General features: G+C 57.0%; 1 protein-coding gene across 5 annotated transcripts in view; it reads right to left on the bottom strand.

The window, feature by feature from the left end:
• Positions 1 to 19173, bottom strand: part of Arid3a (AT-rich interaction domain 3A) — a 28515-nt gene that overhangs the window by 7619 nt on the left and 1723 nt on the right. For 3 of the 5 annotated variants that reach the window (XM_021174410.1, XM_021174411.2, XM_029482997.1), the window contains exons 2-4: positions 16637 to 17293; positions 15843 to 16155; positions 1403 to 1475 (exon numbers count right to left, since the gene is read on the bottom strand). In XM_021174410.1, the coding sequence (XP_021030069.1) occupies positions 1403 to 1475; positions 15843 to 16155; positions 16637 to 17031 (781 nt within the window). In that variant the 5' untranslated portion in view covers positions 17032 to 17293. The other 2 variants (XM_021174412.2, XM_021174409.2) reach the window with 2 other exon arrangements.

Raw genomic sequence — 19173 nt, 5'->3', positions numbered from 1 at the left:
AAAAAAAAAAAAAAAAAAAAAAAAAAAAAAAAAAAAAAAAAAAAAAAAAAAAAGAACACTGACAACTGGAGATCAACAGCCTTCTGTACTGAACTGGATGCTCCGGGGCCTGCCTTACCTGCGGCCAGACTCCACCACCCCAGCGAGGCAGCGCTGGGAGACCCTTCCCTATCTTAGCCACCTCCTGCCTCTCACAAGTAGCAGAACCTCCTAGTGTGAGTCAGGGAGAGCCCAGGGTGGCCACTGGGAGGTGGGTCTCTAACCCACCCCACTCAATCGCAGCTCAGCCCTAGAGGGAGACCAGGAGGTGGGCAGGCCAGCCTCTGCTGCTGGGGGAGAAAGTTTATATAGTCAGGACCCGATAGAGGGCTGGGGCCGGGATGAGGAAGGGTGGGGGACAGTGGAGGGGCACAGGCAGAACACCTCCCCCCACTTCCCATCTCCAGCGAATTCTGAGAGAAATCTGTCTCAAGGTCTCTGCTTTCTGATACAAGGGGGCGAGGTCATTTTCTCTCCCAAGGGGGAGCCCGTGGGCAGTAGGCTGTGCTGACAGGGTGAGGAATGGTGGTTTGAATCCCAGCTCCTAATTACCAAAGACCTCAGAACAAAGTCTCCAAGGCGGCCGGCCGTGTGATGGGGCTCTGAGGGATAGAGAGGAGTTGGTTGGTTTGACTGGGTGAGGGAGGCAGGGTTAGATTTGGGTTTTCACGGCCCTTTGTGGTCAGTGGCTACATTAAAGCATTGAGGTCCCTGGCTTTGCTGACCCCATTATGGTGGGGTGGTGACTGGGATGGTCAGCTCTGTGGCAGAGAGGCAGCTGGAGGCCTCCCGCTGGGTGCAGGGCTGGGGCAGGTGGGGATGTGCGATAAGGCGGGGAGGGGAGATCTCTCCGGCCACATGAAGGTCAGCAGGGCTGGACCCAGAAAGGCTGGGCCCTGTGGATAGCTCGGGGGTTTCCTCACACCCACAGGGATCTTCAGACCACACCCCGACATGGAAGGGTTAACTGAGAGGCCACTGGGCTGGGCCACAGGATCAGGAGGCCACAGTACCCCTTCTTCTTTGCCTTCCGGTGGGCAGGCCTGGAAGCCTGTGTTTACAGAAGCAGGGCCCCAGCGATGGCCCCGGGCTGGCCTCAGGCCCCCTCCGCCCCTTCCTGCTGCATGGCTGAGGCCCAGACCCTCCTTGGGCCTCAGTTTCCTCCCCTAAAACAGGGATTGTAATGACCCAGACCCAGCCTGTCCTACCCTCCAGGGAGAGTGAGTTTGGGCCGAGGTAGGGGGGTTTGTCCCTGGTCCACCTGAGGCCCTAGAGGTGGAGCTGGGGACAGTCACAGAGTTTGGGAAGCACTCACTCATGGGAGACTAACTTGCTCCCCCCTTCTGCCCAGGGAGGTGCTCACCCCGCTTCTGCATGAAGCTGAAAAGGTCATCCAGGAACTCTTTCCTCTTGGGGTCCGCGTCCAGTTCATAGAGCTGTGGGCAAAGGAGGATGGGTCAGCGGGTGGGAAAGACATGTCCCCACCTCAAGGGGACAGTAACAGGAGCTCAGCCAACCGCACACACCCCAAGCTGCAGACAATGTGGGGACCCCTCCACTACATCTAGGGGTCACTAACCAATGCCCCCAGGAAGGGTCCTTCCTACCTCTCCCAGGGTTGGGAGCTCTGGGCATTAACCCACACGCCCATTAAGTCATCTACTGTTTGCTAACTCATGGCTCCCAGGGGGTGGGGCGCCCCTTCCTCTTGTCTCCTGTGTGGAGTGACTGAGTGACCTTCTGCCCACCCAGGCTGTGGTGGTTGATGGTGGGGGTGATGCAGGGCGGCCGTCACAGGACCATGTCCCCGGTGCCTGTGGGCACTGGGACTCACTGGCTGAGCAGAGCAGAGGGAAGTGGGGCGGAGATAATTAGAATGCTCCGCTGAATACCAGGCTTCAAATTAACCTCCGGGAATGCAGCTGGCTGGACGGTGGGGGGCCTAGAAACCACCAATTACACCTGGGTCTGCAGAAGCCATCATTTGGTCTCCAAAAGCTTGGTGGAAGCCTCTGTGCAGGCAGCTGGGGCCAGACCATCCTTCCAATAGGCACCATGCACCATGCACGTACCCGCCCCCCCAACACACAGCCATTTTCTCTGTCTGTTTGACGGAGACCGTGGATGGGATAGACTGCCCTCCTAGAAGGGCGTTGGGAGCCCAGGCCTCTGCCCTGGGTGGCCCAGCTGTCAGCTAGCTGCCCAGCTGCCCAGCTCTGTCTGCACCCCACCCTGGGCCAGCCAGCGCCAGACTGGCCGGCCCGCATTCCTAAGTCCAGGGAGGCCTGCTCTCCCTCGCCAGACTGCCTGAAGGGTGTGGGGCCTTTGCAGGGCCCGCTGGGTGCCACACACAAGCACCCAGGGCCAGCTGGGGGCCTCCACATCGGCCCAAGGGGGTTCTGCCTTCTCTTGTGAGGAGCACACAGCACGAGAGAGCGTGGACCCACGGGTGCGTGTGTCTGGTATACAGCAAGTGCCTAATAAATGCCTCATACTGCAACTTGATTTCCCAGGCCACCTGGGTGCGTGCAGTGTGGCACAGATGGGCAGACAGAGGATGGGGGTTCTTGTGACCAAGGGATTGTTTTGCTAGAGCCTCTGACACTGGAGAGGCAGGAAGGAACCCACCATGGGAGGGCTTGAGGCCCTCAGCCCAACAGCAATGGCCAGAACCCTAGGACTCTTTCCTGGTCCTGGCACCTCTTCAGGGTTCACCCTCATGGGCTTGGCCCCTCTACAAGCCAGCACTAGAGCTTTCTTCCTTAGTGTCCCTATCTCCATTTAAAAGTAAGCCAAGTTGTGGTGGCGCAGGCCTTTAATCCCAGCACGCTGGGAGCCAGAGGCAGGCAGATTTGGGGGCTTGAGGCCAGACTGGTCTACAGAGCGAGTTCACAGAGAGACCCTGTCTTGAAAAACGAATCAAAGAAAAGAAGGAAAAAGCAAAGCAGAAGACAGGAGGGCGGCTGCCTGAGGGTGTGGCTCCGTGGGCGGAGCTCCCGGCTCCTAGGCTGTGGGTTCCACTCCCAGCACCTCATAAACCAGGCATCTGAGTGAGGAGCCCCTGTCATTCCAGGACTCAAGAGGTGGAGGCTAGCCTAGCCCGGGCTACATGAGACCCTGTCTCAAAACAGCAGCCACCACCCCAAACACAGTTCTGTCCTTTGGGGAGGGGAAACTGAGACTCAGCCACAGTGAGCAGCTGCCTCACCTGGAAGGCACCATCAATGTCTCCTCAGTAAGAGATGCCAAAGCACCAGCCTGGTCATATGCCTATAGGGACAGGACATCAATTCAAAGCCATAAATGAGGACCCACAGGGATCCCCTAGCTGCCTGTTGGGGGAGGGTCGGGTCAGCAACAAAGACAGGTTGTAAAAGCCCTGGCTTTATGGGGACCTGGCCCTCCTTCTGGCTGCCCTCTAGGAGGACGTCGTGTCCCACCCTGGAGACCTGGCTCTGGGGACAGTGTCCAGATTCCCCTTCTAGTTGTAAGCCCGGCACCGTGACAGGTTTTGACCTGTTTTTCTTGTCTGGAACCGGACAGAGCACACAGCATGTGTCTAATAAACGTTTATTAAATATGCACGGCTTCTCAGGCCTTTGCGGTCAGCGTTCATTCCCATGCTGTGGTCCTGCCCCCCCCCAACCACTTCACCTCAGCTGCCAACTGGCTTTAAGTTGTGGAAGCATGGGCTGGGACAGAGACATCCAGCAGGCACTTACTAGATGCACACTGCCTCCCTCTCTTTACCACCTCTTCACAGCCATTTAAAAACAGTTCCTTGGGCGTGAGAAAATGTCGCCTGCTGTACAGTCTGGCTCACCTGGGGCTGTCTCCCTCTGCTCCTGAGAGGGAGGCCTTTGTTGGCAGGATTTTGTCTTTTCCTGTACAAGAATTTTTGACTGGTGTGTGTGTCCTGTCACAGGGTCTAACCTGGAACTCATGGTAACCCTCTTGCGTCTCTCTCCTGAGAGCTGGGATGACAGGCCTGAGCCAGCACCCACCCTTCCAGACCTGGCTGGCCCTGGGGCCCAGCTGCCCACAATCACATCCCATCTGTAGGTTTCTGTTCTGACCACACCTGGGCGGCCAGGGCCGTTCCCACAGGGGCCCAGGGCGGTGTCCTCAGAGCTGAGGGGCCCTGGCTGTTCCCAGCCGTTTAAAAAAAAAAAAAAGACTGCTCTGTGTGTGTGTGTGTGTGTGTGTGTATGTGCGCGAGCGCACATGCATGCATGTATGGGGCCCCTGAGAAAACCTTTGTCCCCCAGGTTGTGGCAGCCCAGGTCCCCTACTGGCTCCCCAGGACTCCAAAGTCCACGGGGCCCCACCTGGGCCAGGCGCCAGGCAGGGTGGACCCCAGGATCGAAGACATTTGAGTAGGGCCTGGACCAACCCCAGCATGGACACTCCCTCAGTTTGGGAAACAGCAGGTGCACAGAGATTGACTCTGGTCTAAGTTCGACGCCCAGCTTACCCCCCAGGCTCCAGAACCCTCTGAAAGGCAGTGTATGCCTGGCAGATGGGACCACCATTTTTGGTTTTACTTATTTATTTATTTTAAGGCAGGGACTCATGTAGCCCAGGTTGGCCTTGTGCCCCATTCCTCTCCCCAGCAGTGCTGGGGCCACAGGTGACAGCCACCCCACCCACCTGACTGGGGATACTTTTTAAAGGCACAGTGGCACCTGCTGTGGGAACTCAGGCTGTTTTTCTCCTTAGTGATCAGATTTGAGTCCCACCCCCACCCCCACGATCAGGGGAACCCAGAAAAGCCATCTGGAGACACAGGGACCTTGAAGGCCCTGGGGAGTTGCTGCTTGCTTGGTAGGAATAACTGAATAAACAGAGTCTCCCAGTGCATGTCCACGCTCTGTAAGGAGTTCTTAAAAGGGCTTTCCTTGACCAGATTGAGGGCACACATCTTCAATTCCAGCATTCCAGAGACACTCTGTGAGCTGGAGGCCAGCCTGGTCTACAGAGTGAGTTTCGGGACAGCCAGGGCTACAGAGAAACCCTTGGTCAAGAAAACAAACGGGCTGCAGCCACAGCTTAGGGATTAAGAGCACCACCGACTACTATTGTTTTCTTCCCTTTTTTTGAGACAGGGTTTCTCTGTGTAGCCCAGGCTGGGCTCTGCCTCCCGAGTGCTGGAATTACTGGCGTGCACCACCACTGCCCAGAACTTTTTTTTTTTTTGGTTTTTCGAGACAGGGTTTCTCTGTGTAGCACTGGCTGTCCTGGAACTCACTTTGTAGACCAGGCTGGCCTCGAACTCAGAAATCCGCCTGCCTCTGCCTCCTGAGTGCTGGGACAGAACTTTTTTTTTTTTTTTGGAAGTCATGCATATAAATCTCAGATCACCTACAACCAAATTCCTCTATGTACTTCCAGAACATTCCACCACGCAACAAGACACCCAATCTGCACAACCAGTCACAACCAGTCACGTCATCCTTTCTCCAGCCTCTGAGATCCCTATATCCACTTCTGAGCTCTGTGCTGGGCTATCTGGGGCCTTTTCCCACACCGTGTGGCCTTCTGTGTCTGGGTCTCTCCTGAGCCCCATGTCCTCAGCTCCCTCCACACTGTAGAGTGTACTGGAGCATCAATCCTGTTCATGGCTAAGTAATATTCCAGTGTCTTATTCTCTACCTGTCTCTGGGCTGCTAGAGCCTTTATCCTCACCACATTTTTTGAAGATCTTGACGATTTTGTGTCTTTTGGGCTTTGGCTGAGACATGACCCCAACAATCTTTATAAAAACACCTAGACACAATGGCTGTGATTCTCCTCCCAACACCATTAGGACGCTTCCTTCTCCTGGCTGCCCAGAGACGAGGGCCTCGGAGCTCTGTAAGCTTCAGAACTGGGCCAGATGTCTCCCCTCTTCCTGCCAGACAGGTCCTGCTATCTATCCTCCGTCACTGGAGTCTCTTCTCCTGAAGAGACCATGCCTGGCCATCCCGGCCTTCTGGGTGTCTTTACAGCTCCGGGCCCCAGGGCCTTTGCACTCTCTGGTCCTTCATATAAGCCCTTTTCCCACTGCAGCGAGGCCTTGGGCACCAAGTGACTCAGCTCTGTGGGGGAAGTCTGAACTCTCCTGGGCAGACACGCCCATTTCATCCTGCCTCTGGCAAGTGGTCGAGATTCACCTGGACCCATTCTTCACTTGGGGAAACTAAGGCAGAGGTGACCTGTGAGTAACAGAGCATCAAGGACCAGCTGGGCACTTGACTGATCATTTTCCATGGGAACCCAGGGTGTGGCAGTGCACATCTATCAACCTACACTCGGGGAGGGAAAGGCAGGGGGATGGCTATGACTTCCCGACCAGCCCAGCCCAGGCTACACAGGAAGACCCTGTCTCAAAACAAATTTGAGTTCCATCCCAGCATCAAGAGGCCAGGAGAGTCAGGGCCACAGAGATGGCAACTGGATGGGGTGGGCACCGGCTTGTGCTTCCACAGTTCAAGGCAGCCCTGGGTAACTTGGAGGGACTCTCTCTCAAAATGAAAAGACAGGACCTGGGATGTAAAACAGGGGTGTAGCCCCCACCCCCGGAATCTCCCGGTGAGGGGCTGGGGGCGTGGTCAGGGTTGAGGAGCAACCGAAAATGGGTCCAAGACGCTTGGTCTCTTCCCAGAAATTAATCTCAGAGAGATGGAGCACCAAGTTTGGTGAGGGAGAAGAGCCATCCCTGGCACTCTGCATACAGCAAGGGCATCACAAACGCGCTGCCCCGGCTCTCTTTGGGCTCTCCTGGCCACATGGTGGCCTCGGGGTGCACCTGAGGGCTAGGGGCTTCCCCTCTAAGCTGGCCACCCGGCTCTTTCATTTCCTGTCAGCTCTGTGGGCACTGGGGGGCCAGCTCTGGCTCTTAGGAAATTGGGGAAGTGATTCTGGGCTGGGTCAAACATCTGTCTGTTCAGCTGCCTCCTGCAGAGGCTGGCCCCTCTCCCCTCAGCACGCTGGCTGCCTCACCCACGAGGCAGATATTAATAGCCCTTCCGAAATGACCATTTGGGACCACAGGAGTGGCTGCTGCAGAAGCTGGCCTCTGGGTTCCTGGCTGCAGGGGAACTGCAGACCTCCAACCTAACTTTTCCTCCTGAGTAGATAGGTTTGATCAGAGGTTTGGTCAGGGGCCACCTTGGAACCTCAGTCTCATTTCCTGCGAAGGAAGGAGGTTGTCCTCAGAGCTTCCAGGGGAATGACAAGACACGTGCCGCGCCCAGCAAAGGTCAAGCCCGAGAGAGATGGCCAGGTGGGAGAACAAAACTGCTCAGTGCAAGCTTGCTTTACAACTGGGAAATTTGAGGCACAAGGGTTGGGCAGCCCTGGGATGAACATACAGGCAACGGCTAAGACAGAGGCACCTGTCAGAAAGGGCAAAGAAGTTTGCGTGGAAAAGCCAAGGTGACTCCCTAAGCCCCACAGAAGCCCAATACTTCAAAAGCAAAGGAGACTGAGCAAGAGCCACCATGGAGCCCTCCAGAGACTCCGTGGAACCTCACAGAGACCAGTGAAGGGCCTGGCGCTGTGGGCCGACGGTCCAAGGGTCAGAAGCCAAGCTCAGTGGTGCAACTTGTTGATCCCAGGTACAGGGGAGGTAAAGGCAGAAGGATCCCTAAAGTCCAGAATAGCATCTACGCGCATGTGTGTGTTGGGGGCTTGGTTTGAGGTGGAGCCTCACCTAGAATCCCCCAATGAGGGGCTGGGGGCATGGTCAGAGTGGAGCCCCTACTTAGAATCCCCTAGTGAGGGCCTGGGGGCGTGGTCAGAGTGGAGCCCCTGCCTAGAATCCTGCCATCACGGGCTTCTCCAGCTGTATTCCTGTCTAGCTTCTGAAATTCCAGAAGGGACTTCCCTGTTGACCAGTGTGAACCTAGCTGTCACACTGGATTATCAGGATATGACCTGGGGACTGATATCCCTTACGTTAGCTGCACAAAGGATCTAGACAGACTGAAGCTTGTGTTCTAAGACAGAAATGGGGTCCCACCCTTCATCTAGAGGTCCAGCTGGAGGGTTCCCATACTGTGAGCTAAGGGCAGGTGGAATCCAGCCTAATGTGGTGGCTCCAAATGTCCACCTCCTGCAGCAGGGAGCTCCTGTCATACATTAGCAACAGAACAGGTGAACCCAGATAAATACAGCCGCCATCCTACATGCTATGGAGCGGGATGGAAGCAGACGAACACTCATCAACAAGATCCTGACCAAGTGACAGCGGCCAGCTGTCTGGACGTCGGCCCAGTTTCACGGAGGGGGAAAATGAGGCTGGGAGGAAGAAGTAGGTGAATGGTGGGTTGGGGAGTACATGGCCTTGGAGACAGAAGGGATGGGTGGACAGGCAGACAAGATGGCGGGTGAGGAACACCCCTCCCCCCAATACACCCCCTGGGTGACTGGAAAATATCAGTCTTCTATAACTTGGCCCCCATACGGCAACATCCCGGGCCCAGCCTTCAGCTCTAGATTGGCCCCCTCCTCCTGCTACACACAAAGCCACAGACGCACCCAGACTGGATGGAGATGCTGGACATGGCTGGGAACACAGCTGGTACCCTCCAGCCAGCCATGAAGACACACCCATCTCCCCCAGACAGGACCACACCCCATGGAGACAGTGATGCAGACTGGCTTACCCTACCTACCTGCCTGCCCCAGTACACCCCGCAGGGTCTCCTATAGCAGGGGTCTTTTGCGTTTGTAGACAGTCCTGACTGTCCAGGAGCTGGCTATGGAGACCAGGCTGGCCTCAAACTCAAGAGAGAGACCTGCTTTTGCCTCCCAAGTGCTGGGATTAAAGGCATGCGCCACCTTACTTCAGGGTTCTTGAATGTGACTCTACAGTATACAATAGGTGTCCCACTAATGCTCACGGAAGGAAGGCCTGACCAGGATTCAAAACATACATGAGATGGATGGAGCTTATGAAGGGCCCTGAGAGTCTGCTCCTGACATTTAGTCATCTTGATCTCAGGAGCAGCAGCAAATCTGGGTTCCAGACTCAACTCCAACTCCCTGACCTCCTGCCTCCACCTCCAGGCTGGGATGAGAGGTGTGAGCATGCCCAGTGAGTGTGCCATCTACTCAGCCCCAGCCCCAGCCCCAGCTCCCTTGTCTGTGGTTTTATGAGAAGCACTGTGTAGCCCAGCTCAAAATGGCAATCCTCCTGCCTCCGCCTCCTGAGCCTGTGGTCCCACAGGGCTCTGGCATGGGGCCTGCCACAGCTCCTACTCTGAGTGGCAGGCACGATGCCGGTCCAACAGAGCCTGGTCTCCAACACATTTGAGTCTGTGATGGGAAGCAGTCTCCAGGGGTATCTGGGTGGCTGACCCCACCAGCCCACCACCCACTTCCGCAAGAACCCACAGACCCTGGCTTGGCCCTGACCACGGGGCAAGGCTGTGTCCCCAGACCAGGCCCTTCAATGGACACATTAGTTACCGTTTAACCCTGTGACCCCCAATTGTCCCCTGGCCGTGCGCAGCCAGGCGAGCCAGGAAGGGGCGGGCCGTGGCCACCCCATTCGTGCCACCCACCAGGCAGCACCAGGCTCTTCCTGAGCAGGTTTTAAGGATGGATAAGCTTGGTCATGCTTGACAGCCAGCAGGGGCCACACTGAGCTGGCTTTCCAAGTGACATGTCTGCTACGGCCAATAACCCCCCACTGGCTGAGAATGACTGTTGACAAGTCCCCTGAAAACAGGCCTTTGTGGCAAGTAGGGAAACTGAGGCGGGTGTCAGGCAGAGCCCTGCCTGGGGCTAGCCTGAGTTACAAGACCCAGCACTGGTTCTATTTGTACCCTGGTTATCACAGACACTGCCTTAGCCCAGCCAGTACAGGCCATGTGGGCAGCAGCTGACCCGTGTGTCCAGGACCACACGACCTGTGACCTGTAAGGTGACAGTGAACCTCACCATTTCACTGTTCTCAGAGCAGGGTAGGCATGTATCTCACCTATGAAATGTACACACACATACAGATACACTCATAGACAATCAGACACACATGCACACACAGACACATAGACACAGCACACAGAGACACACATACACCACACATACAGACACATAGACACATTATACACAGACACATAGACACGCCACACAGAGACACGCCACACATACAGACACATAGACACATCATACACAGACATATAGACACACGACACACACACACAACATGCAGACATACCACCCATACACAACACACACACATGCTCATACAGACATACATATGGACACATAGACACACAACATGCAGACACACACATCCCCAACAGGCACAAGGACGCCGGGAGATCTGCTGTGTGGCCCTGGGTCCCTGCAGCCACAGTCACAGAAGCCATGGCAGCCGCCCACCAGGCTCATCACTGTCCCATGTCCATTGTGGATGCGGCCACCACTCCCTCAGGGCCGGCAGCTCTTGGGACACCGCTCCCTCTGCCATGGCGTGTGTTATTAGAAAGCGTGGGGCGGGGCAGAGCTTGGCAGCGGGTCACAGGGTGGGGAGCCCGGCTGGCGGCAGTGACCTGGTGGCCAAGTTGGCGGCACAGGGACCAGATAAGGTTCTTCCGGCTGACTCAGCGTAGTTCCTGGGGGTTGGCACGGGTCGGGGCGCGGTGCCAGGGCTGGCGGGCAGGCACCCTCCTGTGCCTGCCACAGCTCACTGGCTCGGTGCCAGGAGCCACAGCGACTTTGATGAGGTTGCCCAGGGGCTTCCCAACACCTCCAGTCCCCGACTCCCCGGCACGGGGGACTCCTGAGCCCCAGGAAGACTCTGGGTTGGAGCTGGCCGCCAAAACTGGCTGGCAGCCCAGAGACAAACATGCCCCAGACAGTGACACTGCCACCAGCAGAACCTGGAGTCTGACCTCCCGGCCATCACCCAGACGGCCTGGGTCTGCCCGGCACACCCTTCGCGTTGAAAAACGTTAGCCTGCCCTTCACTTTCTGGCCTCTCCAGTCCTTGGCTCCAAATCCACTGCCCCATCAAGGCTAACGCTGTTTTCCTAGAATGTTCTAGAATGTCTAAGAAGTAGACCCTGCCGTTCTTGCCTGTCAGTGGACTCTTACACGCTCTACAACGCCCCTACTGCTGTGTCCCTTCCTGCCATCCAGCCCTGTGTCCCCTAGGCAGGACAGGGAACAATCTGCCCACCTCCTCCCCAGTCCCCACCCGACGTGGCCCCAGAGGCTCACAGTGTCATTTACAGCAGGAGAAACAGAGCATGCGTGAGGGACCAGTGGTAGAAACTATCACTATCAGCAGCCATGAAAGTTTTGCCTGGGGCAGACAAGGCATGCGACAGGCACAAGGACACGTGAGGCAACTGCAGACAGACCTGTCAGCCCCTCCCAATGCTCCCACCTCTAACACCTGGCTCCCTGTCCATTTCCTTGTATGAGGGAGGAGGGGCGGAGGAAAAAAAAATCACAGCAGCTGCCCTCAGGCCAGAGGCCTCCCTGGACACTCCGTTTCCCTCTCTCCTGGAATGCTGCCCAGTGTCCTGGACTTAAAAGTAGACTTTAGGGAGAGGGGCCAAGATGGTTCAGAGAGTAAAGGAGCTTGCAGCCAAGTCCTGGGACCTGAGTTCAATCCCCACTCCCAGACCCAGAAGGAAGGAAGGAAGAGAACGACTACCTCAGTTGTTCTCTGACCTCCACGGAGGCTGTGACACACGTACCCCTGTCCACAGCAAACAAATAAGTAAACGTAAAAAACAAACAGTTTTAAAGGGCCAGGAAAAAGGGGGGGCGTGCCTGGGACCCTATCTTTCGGTAGAAATGGAAGAGCTCTGAGGCAGCCTGGGCTACAGCACCAGGTCCTGAGCTGTACCTGTGAGAAGGATGTGGGATGCGTACCCCTGACCTGCCAGAGGCTCATTGCTTCTGTGAGGAAAGGCGAGGTTGACGAGGCTGCTGCAGGCTTTCTCTAAAACCCTGTCACCAGGTTCTTTCTATCCACCCTGGGCCAGAATCTGAAGAGGGCTGGAGAAAACGAGTCTTTCCTGCATGGGGCTATGGCCATGGGGCTATGGCCATCCTGTGCCTCCACAGTCCCTTCCTCATAGAAGGCATATGGAGCCCATTAACTTGTTTCCCCAACAGGTGCTTTGGGACTCATACGGAGCTCAGGCGTGGACTCATGATCCCCTGCTTCTAACTCTCAGGTGCTGATGAAAGGTGAACATGGGTCTGCCTGGGCAGGAACCAAGAGTCTCAAAGTTGGCCCTGAATTTATTAATGCTCCTGCCTCAACTTCTCTGGTGCTGAGGGTGACAGGCACACACTAGGATGCCTGAGGTCAGGCTTGGGTTCCGCAGGAACGGAGGGCAGGTGACGAATGTGGAGGAACAGGGCCCTCCCCACACCCCGCACGTGGGGAACGCAGACAGCCCACTGCCGTCCACAGAACTCCTAATAGGTACTTAGCAGATTACTGGTCTACCTAGCAATTTCACTGCAGGCACACGCCCAAGAGGAACAGAACGAACCCATGGAAGCCAAAGACAGAAAGAAGCTGGAGAGCCAAAAGGTGGGAACGGCCCAGCGTCCAGCGCGCATGCAGCAGATGTGCAGTAGTCCACCCACACACCACTGAACCACACGGCCATGCGTGCAGGAACAGGGACTCTGACAGGGCACACAGCAGAGCCTCAAGGACGCTGTGCTCAGTGAGAGACCCTGTGCGGTGGGTCTCTGCCACAGGAAGTGCCCAGAACAGGGGCGTAAATGCTGGGAGCTATGTAGTTGACAAGTGACCAGGCTGTGTGGGTGGAGACAGGTGAACTGGAACATTTTGAACTTAACAATTATTTCATTTGGCCATAAATTTGGATCTGTGAGTGAGCTAAAAGCCAGGTACGCTGGTGTGTGCCCATCATCCCAGGATTCAAGAGGCTGAGGCAGGAGAGCACCCTTCACTTCACAGCAAGAGCCAGTCTCCAACAACCACCACCACCACCACCACCTGGACATGATGATTCTCACCTTTAATCCCAGCACTGGGGGGTGGGGGGGTGCGGGGTGGGGGGTGGGAGGGAGGCAGGCAGATCTCTGTGAATTCAAGACCAGCCTAGTCTACAGAGTTTAGGACAGCCAGGGCTACAACAGAGAAAGCCTGTCTCAGAGAATCAACAAAAACTCCACAAAAGACTGCCAGCTTGAGAAATCACAGCCCAGCCGCTCTGAGCCCGGGTGTGGCCACATGGGGACAGGAAAGCTACAGGATGTGCGTCCAATGCCAGGAGACCCAGATCCTAATCACAGCCACTGACCTCACCCCCGTGTCCCCTCCCCAGACCCACAGCCCAGGGTGGATCCCAGCTGTCTAGGCTCAGCTGGTGGAAGCCAGCCGTGGCCAAGACTGGGAAGGAAGAAACAGAGACAGTGCCAAGTGGCCGGCCAGCCAGCACCGCCACGTGCCAGGAAAGGAGTGGGGCAGACGCCAGAGTCAACACAGGCCGGGCCTGGGGCTGACATCTGTGGGGCTGGCTGGACCACTATTGACACAGACGGCACAGGTGCCAGGCCAGCAGGGTGGCACGTGGAACTGTCCACAAAGACGTGGTGAACAGAGTCCCAGGCTGGCTTCTGCTAACACCATCCTCAAACCCACCCCCGTCTTGTTCCAGGGGGACCAGTTGGCCCGTAACACAGGGAGCATGCTACTCCATCAGTTTCCCTGTTTCCAGCTGCACAGAAAAACTCCCTCACAGGCCTGTGTCTCTGCATGACCTCTGACCCTGCCCAGGATATCCCCAGGACGGTCCTGACAAAGGCTCTCTCTGCCCTCCTTTGTTTCATTGCACTAGGGGCCTGCCGCCCTTAAATGCCTAGCCAGCGTGGAACATTGGGGTCTGTCAGCATGCACAGGGGACACCCACGGATCTCTGACCGTAAATAGCAATCTCAGGCTGGTCTTAGTCCCTGGGTCAGCTGTGACATAGTGGGACAGAGATGTCTAACTTGCTTGGCACTAGGGTTTGCAGGGAGCTAAATGACAGGCAGTAAGCAAATCAGGAAAAAGTGTGTAACCTGCCCTCGACGCGGCTACGCCAGTGAACACACAGACCTTGGGAACTCACAGCTCAAGACCCTGACTGGACAACAGACCCATCAACTCCTTAAGTAAAATGCATTTCATAATGGCCTCTGGGCTAGCCCAGGCTGCCTCTAGGCCAGGGAGACTGAGGCATACAGCAGGTGGAGCCAACACAGCCCAGCCAAGCACAGAGACGTTTGTGTGCAGTGTGTTTACTGAGAATCTCCTGGGGGAGTTATGGGACCAGTCCTAAAGCCCACAGCCACCTCTGGGCCTAGGGTGGGACTGGGTCACACCCAGGAGCAGTGACGTCCATTTGACAGGTCAGCTGGCAGGCTGCCCAACACACATCTAAGCAAGCCAGGGCGAGAAGCAGAGACAGGAGGTGAGGCCGCCCCACCCAGCCCAGGCCCTGTCTCAGCAGGTCCCACAAGGGCACAGAGGGTTAGCCTCTTCTCCATTCCTCGAAACTATTCTTTGTGCCCCAGGGCCTTTGCGTGGCTGTGCTGCCAGAATAGGGTATTGACTGAGCCCTGCCCCACAAGTACCATAATCCTAACCCAACCTGAGCCCTCTTGGTGCCTCAGCTCAATGGCTTCCCAGGACCGCCCATCTCCAGGCTTCTGCTTCAGCTGGAAGGGGTCTCTCAGGCCTGTTCCTCAGACCCCACCCAAAAGCAGAGCTCAGGTGCCCCCCCTGAAGCTATTCTGACCAGCTCTGTCACTGAGAGCATCGGGAGTCCTCAGTCACCTCTAGGGCCACCTTGTAGCCCACACAAGACTTGGCCCTGGAGCCAGCCCGGGAGCCAGTTTCCTCCCTGGCCACACACCCAGGGGTCGGCTGGGCCAGCTGGCCAAGCTGGAATGCAGGCCCCAGCCGGCAGGCCAACCATCTGGTTTCCATCGGCCTGCTGACTTCAAAGGCTCCCTGCTGGCCACTTCCTCCAGCTTGGCCGCCTGAAGGGAAGAGCTGGGCACTCTGAGCTTCCTCCATGCCCCTCCCAGGCCCAGGAAGCCTGTGTGGGGGTCCCACAGACCGATCCCCCCCCCCCGCCTGGTCCACCAACACCAGCACCCCTGGAACCAATCCAGCACCCCTGAACTGTCTGCTGCAAGCCTCCAGGCTCTGGCTCCTGCTGGCTCCTGCACATTCGCAATTCTGTGGAAACCAAGTGCTCTGGGCACCACACCGGACCAGCACTGCCATGGGACCCTAAGCCCTCTGGACACTGCAGCCCACAGCACATGCTACTCAAACCCCACAGGTTCTCCAGGGCTGACTCCACACCCTGGTCTCAGGGCACCAAGCCACTTGCACTTGTATGCATAAGAACGTGGTGAGCCAGAGCCAGGCGCCTTCCTCTCCACCTTACTTAGGTTCTGAGGCAGGATCTCTCACTGACCCGGAGCTCACTGACCACTAGGCTACATGGCCAGCGAGCTCCAGGGGTCCTCCTGCCTCCATCTCCCAACACCAGCATTGCAAAAGCACACAGCACAGCTGAGGATCGAGCTTAGTCCCCATTTGCACATCGAGCGCCTTTACCCACTGAGCCATCCCCCGACACCCACAAACTGGTTCTCTCCCAGAGAGGACCCGGCAGAGTTCCACATTATTCCCAGAGTTAAAACTCACACAGGGTCTAAGCAGAGCCTTGGCAGGGTCCCCAGTGCCCAAGTCAGAATGCCTGGGGTCTGTGCTGGTGATCAAAGGCCCCCAAGGGACCAGACCCAAGTACATGACCTACCTGTTTGAACTGCTCCTCAAAGGTCCAGTCCCCATGGTCCGGTGGTGGCATCTGGGATGCCATATGACTGGGGTGGGCTGGGCCAGGTCCCAGGCGCTCAGGGCCACTCAGCATCCTGGGACCACCGTCTCCACGGAAAGCCTGGGCGGGCGGGGCCTTGCGGGTGAACAGGCATGCAGGGCCCAGGCTGGCAGACTCTGGGGGGCCCAGGCCTTCCTCTTCCTCCTCCTCTTCTTCAAAGTCATCTTCCTCTTCCTCCTCCTCTTCCTCCTCCCCCAGTTCTTCCAGCTCTTGCTCTTCCCACTTGGACTTCCTGGAATGGACACAAGAGCACCCGCTTGTCAGGAAGAGAGCCAGGCACCAGCTTGCCCCACATCAGTTTCTCCCTCTGCAAATGAGATGAGCAGCCACAAGGCCTCTCGGGGCACCAAGTAGGTCCCTGTCCACATCCTACTTCACCTCTGAACAAGCTCTTATAAGGGGCCCCAAAACATCTTCTCAAAGGTTCATGCCCCAGGATCTTTGCACATGAGGCTCCCAGCTCCCTGTGCTAGGCTCCGCTGTCAACAGTTTTCCAGCCACTCCTCAGTCACGTTCTATCCAAACTTGTCCCTCCTCCCCCACAACACCTTAGCCTAATGTCCTGGCAGCATTTGGCATAACCCCAGGGCTCATTGAGTCTCAGAATACCAGTATGATAGACCTAAGCAATTGCTCAGACACACAGCGTCCCCTCAGTGACCCTCACTGGCTTCCAGTTTTCAGATGCTGCTGCCCCCGACCCTAACACTCACGTGTCATCATCATCAGAGCCCACGTCCATCAGATGCCCATCTCCCTCAGCGTGTCCTGCTCCCTCCAGGACACTTCCATGCAGGGCAGGTGAACTCAGAGTCCCTTCCCGGGCTGTGTCTTCATCCCCTGAGATGGGAGGCCCATCCTCAGAGCCCCCGGGAGAGGACGGATGTCCCAAGCCGGCGGCAGCAGCTCGCATGGCAGCCAGTGCGGCCATCTGCGTCCTATGCATCCGGGCATTCTCAGGCTCCCTGTCCTCGTCTGTCATGGTGGTTCGCGCCCGGACTCCGGTGGGCTCAGGTGGTAGGGGTGGTGGAGCCTGCCGAGCCTCCAGTTCCTGCCGGGCACGCTGCTGCCTCTGAATGAGAGTCTCCATCACAGCCTGCAGCTTCATGGCCCTGCGGGCCGGGCCACCCCGGGCACCAGGGGCGGTTGGTGGGGGTGGCCCCTGCGGGGAAGGGTCTTGGCCGCACTGCAGCGTGGGGACCTCGGGGGAGCCGGAACAGTGCAGGGTGGCGGCTGGCAGAGACAGGGGCTGCCAACTCAGTCTGAAGGCTAGTGGGGCATGCCAGGAGCCACCAGTGGGATCCTTGTTGTTACGTCGGGCACCCAGGGGCAGAGACTGGTGTCGGGCTCATTCAAGCACCTGCAGACTCCTGGGGGAACACAGCAAGAGATGAGGTCAGACTCTACCTGTGCCCCAGTGACACATCCTTCCCCAGAAGGCTACAGCAAAAGCTGATGGGAGAATCGGTTACACCTGCTCAGGGCTGGCACCCCCATCTGCCGGTCTGCAGGTTCCTCGGGACTAGGATCACTGCAGTGGACACTAAGGGAATCTCTGAGTCCCCTCTGGTCAGGTCCACCAGGCACACCTTGGGTGATTGTCCCATAAGAAGAGCTGTGGGGGAGGGGCATGGTGTTCTTGCTTTCTTATTGGTCATACCCCCCTCTTCTAGACTCCACAGTCCCTCTGGGTTCTGGATTCTGGTTCTAAGTTCTAGATGTTGCTTGGCCCTCAGAGGCCCTGGGACCCCTGGCCAAGATTACACAGTGTGCCCATTCACATGTTGCCTTCTCAGATGTCCCTCAGCTGGCCTTGGGGCCTTGGTGTGCCACCAGTGTGGTACAAGTGCCCACCGTGTGTCACACTCGGGAACGGCAGCGCACCATGCAGGCGTCACCTGTCACCTGAGTGTCCTGTGCTGCTTGAGGCTTTGCAGAGGGCACAGGTCTGCCATCACTAGGTTATAAAGCTCCAAGGAGGGAAATGTCCCAGAATACAGCATGTGTCCCTGCCAGGAGCCCTGGTGTCCTTTCAGCCAGCACCAGGATCCAGGTCCCACCTTGTTCCAGGCCACAACTTGACCCCACCCACCCCCATAAGCCACCAATAAGACAGTGGACAGTGCCCAGCAACACTCAAATTGTCTGAAATCAAGGGACCATGGCTCAAGGGGAGAGTTTAGTCCACCTTGCAGACAGAAAATCTGAGAGATCATCCTCTGTCTAGCCTGAACCTCAAAAGTCTTTGCATACAGAACCCCTGGGAGTGACCCCCAACAACCCAGTGTGTGAAGAAGGCAGACAGCTCCTGGCTGTTGTTTGCAGCAGACATCCTGGTCATCTGCTCCCCTGCCTAAGGAGACCTCTACAGTTCAGGACTCTCTAGATCTTCAAGGAGAACGAGAACGTCTAATGTCCCCTTCCCTAGACCCCTTCCTTTTCCTTTGGGGTCACCCCAAACCCCACACTTTCAGCAGAATGCTGGCAGGTGGGTGGCCCCAAAGGAAAAGGATGTCAAGGGTAACCCCTTTCAGCCTAGGTTTCCCAAGACAGAGAAACCTTGGAGGCCTGGACACATGAGTGGCCTCAACACTCAGTCCCTCCACACCCTGTGGCTGCTGGTCACCCTGGTCCACCAGACCCAAGAACTGCTGGAGGGGACATTTCTGGACACTCTGGCTTGATCCATCGCCCTTCCCCCACCCCGCTGAGCACCCCCCCCCACGGAAATGCTGAAAGAGACGCCCCCTCTTTGAGGGTGGGGTGGGGAAATGCACAAGGAAAAAGCTAGAGGAAGCCCCTCTCCCAGCCTCCCGTCCCCCCTCCCAGGTCTGTTTGGTTTAATGACCCTTCCTGGTGGAGGGTGGGGGAGGGGAACAGGGTAGGCCTCCACTGGTGGGGCTGGTAGCCCTGGAGGGGCACAGATGGGAACCCCAAAGCTGCCCCTAGGTCAGGCCTGGACATCCCTCACCCTCCAGAGGTACTGGTACCCTGAGCCAACGTTGCCCACCCTTATAGATCACTCCCCCAGCCCTTTGTCCTTGGCCCCCACCCTCAATTTATGGCATTCTCAGAAATGTCTACTAGGACCTGGTAGCTGGTGTTTGTGGAAGGGGGATCTGGCTGCGGTGGGGACGAGACCCAGAGCCACACCCTAGTCCCCCCACCACCTCCAAGCCTCTCAGGTCAGAGAGAAAGAGAGAGAGAGAGAGAGAGAGAGAGAGAGAGAGAGAGAGAGAGAGAGAGAGAG

This window comes from Mus caroli, chromosome 10, assembly GCF_900094665.2.
Source record: "Mus caroli chromosome 10, CAROLI_EIJ_v1.1, whole genome shotgun sequence".
NCBI classification, from domain to species: Eukaryota; Metazoa; Chordata; class Mammalia; order Rodentia; family Muridae; genus Mus; species Mus caroli.
Note: the sequence above shows the minus strand (reverse complement) of the source record. Positions and strands in the feature narration are given on the sequence as shown.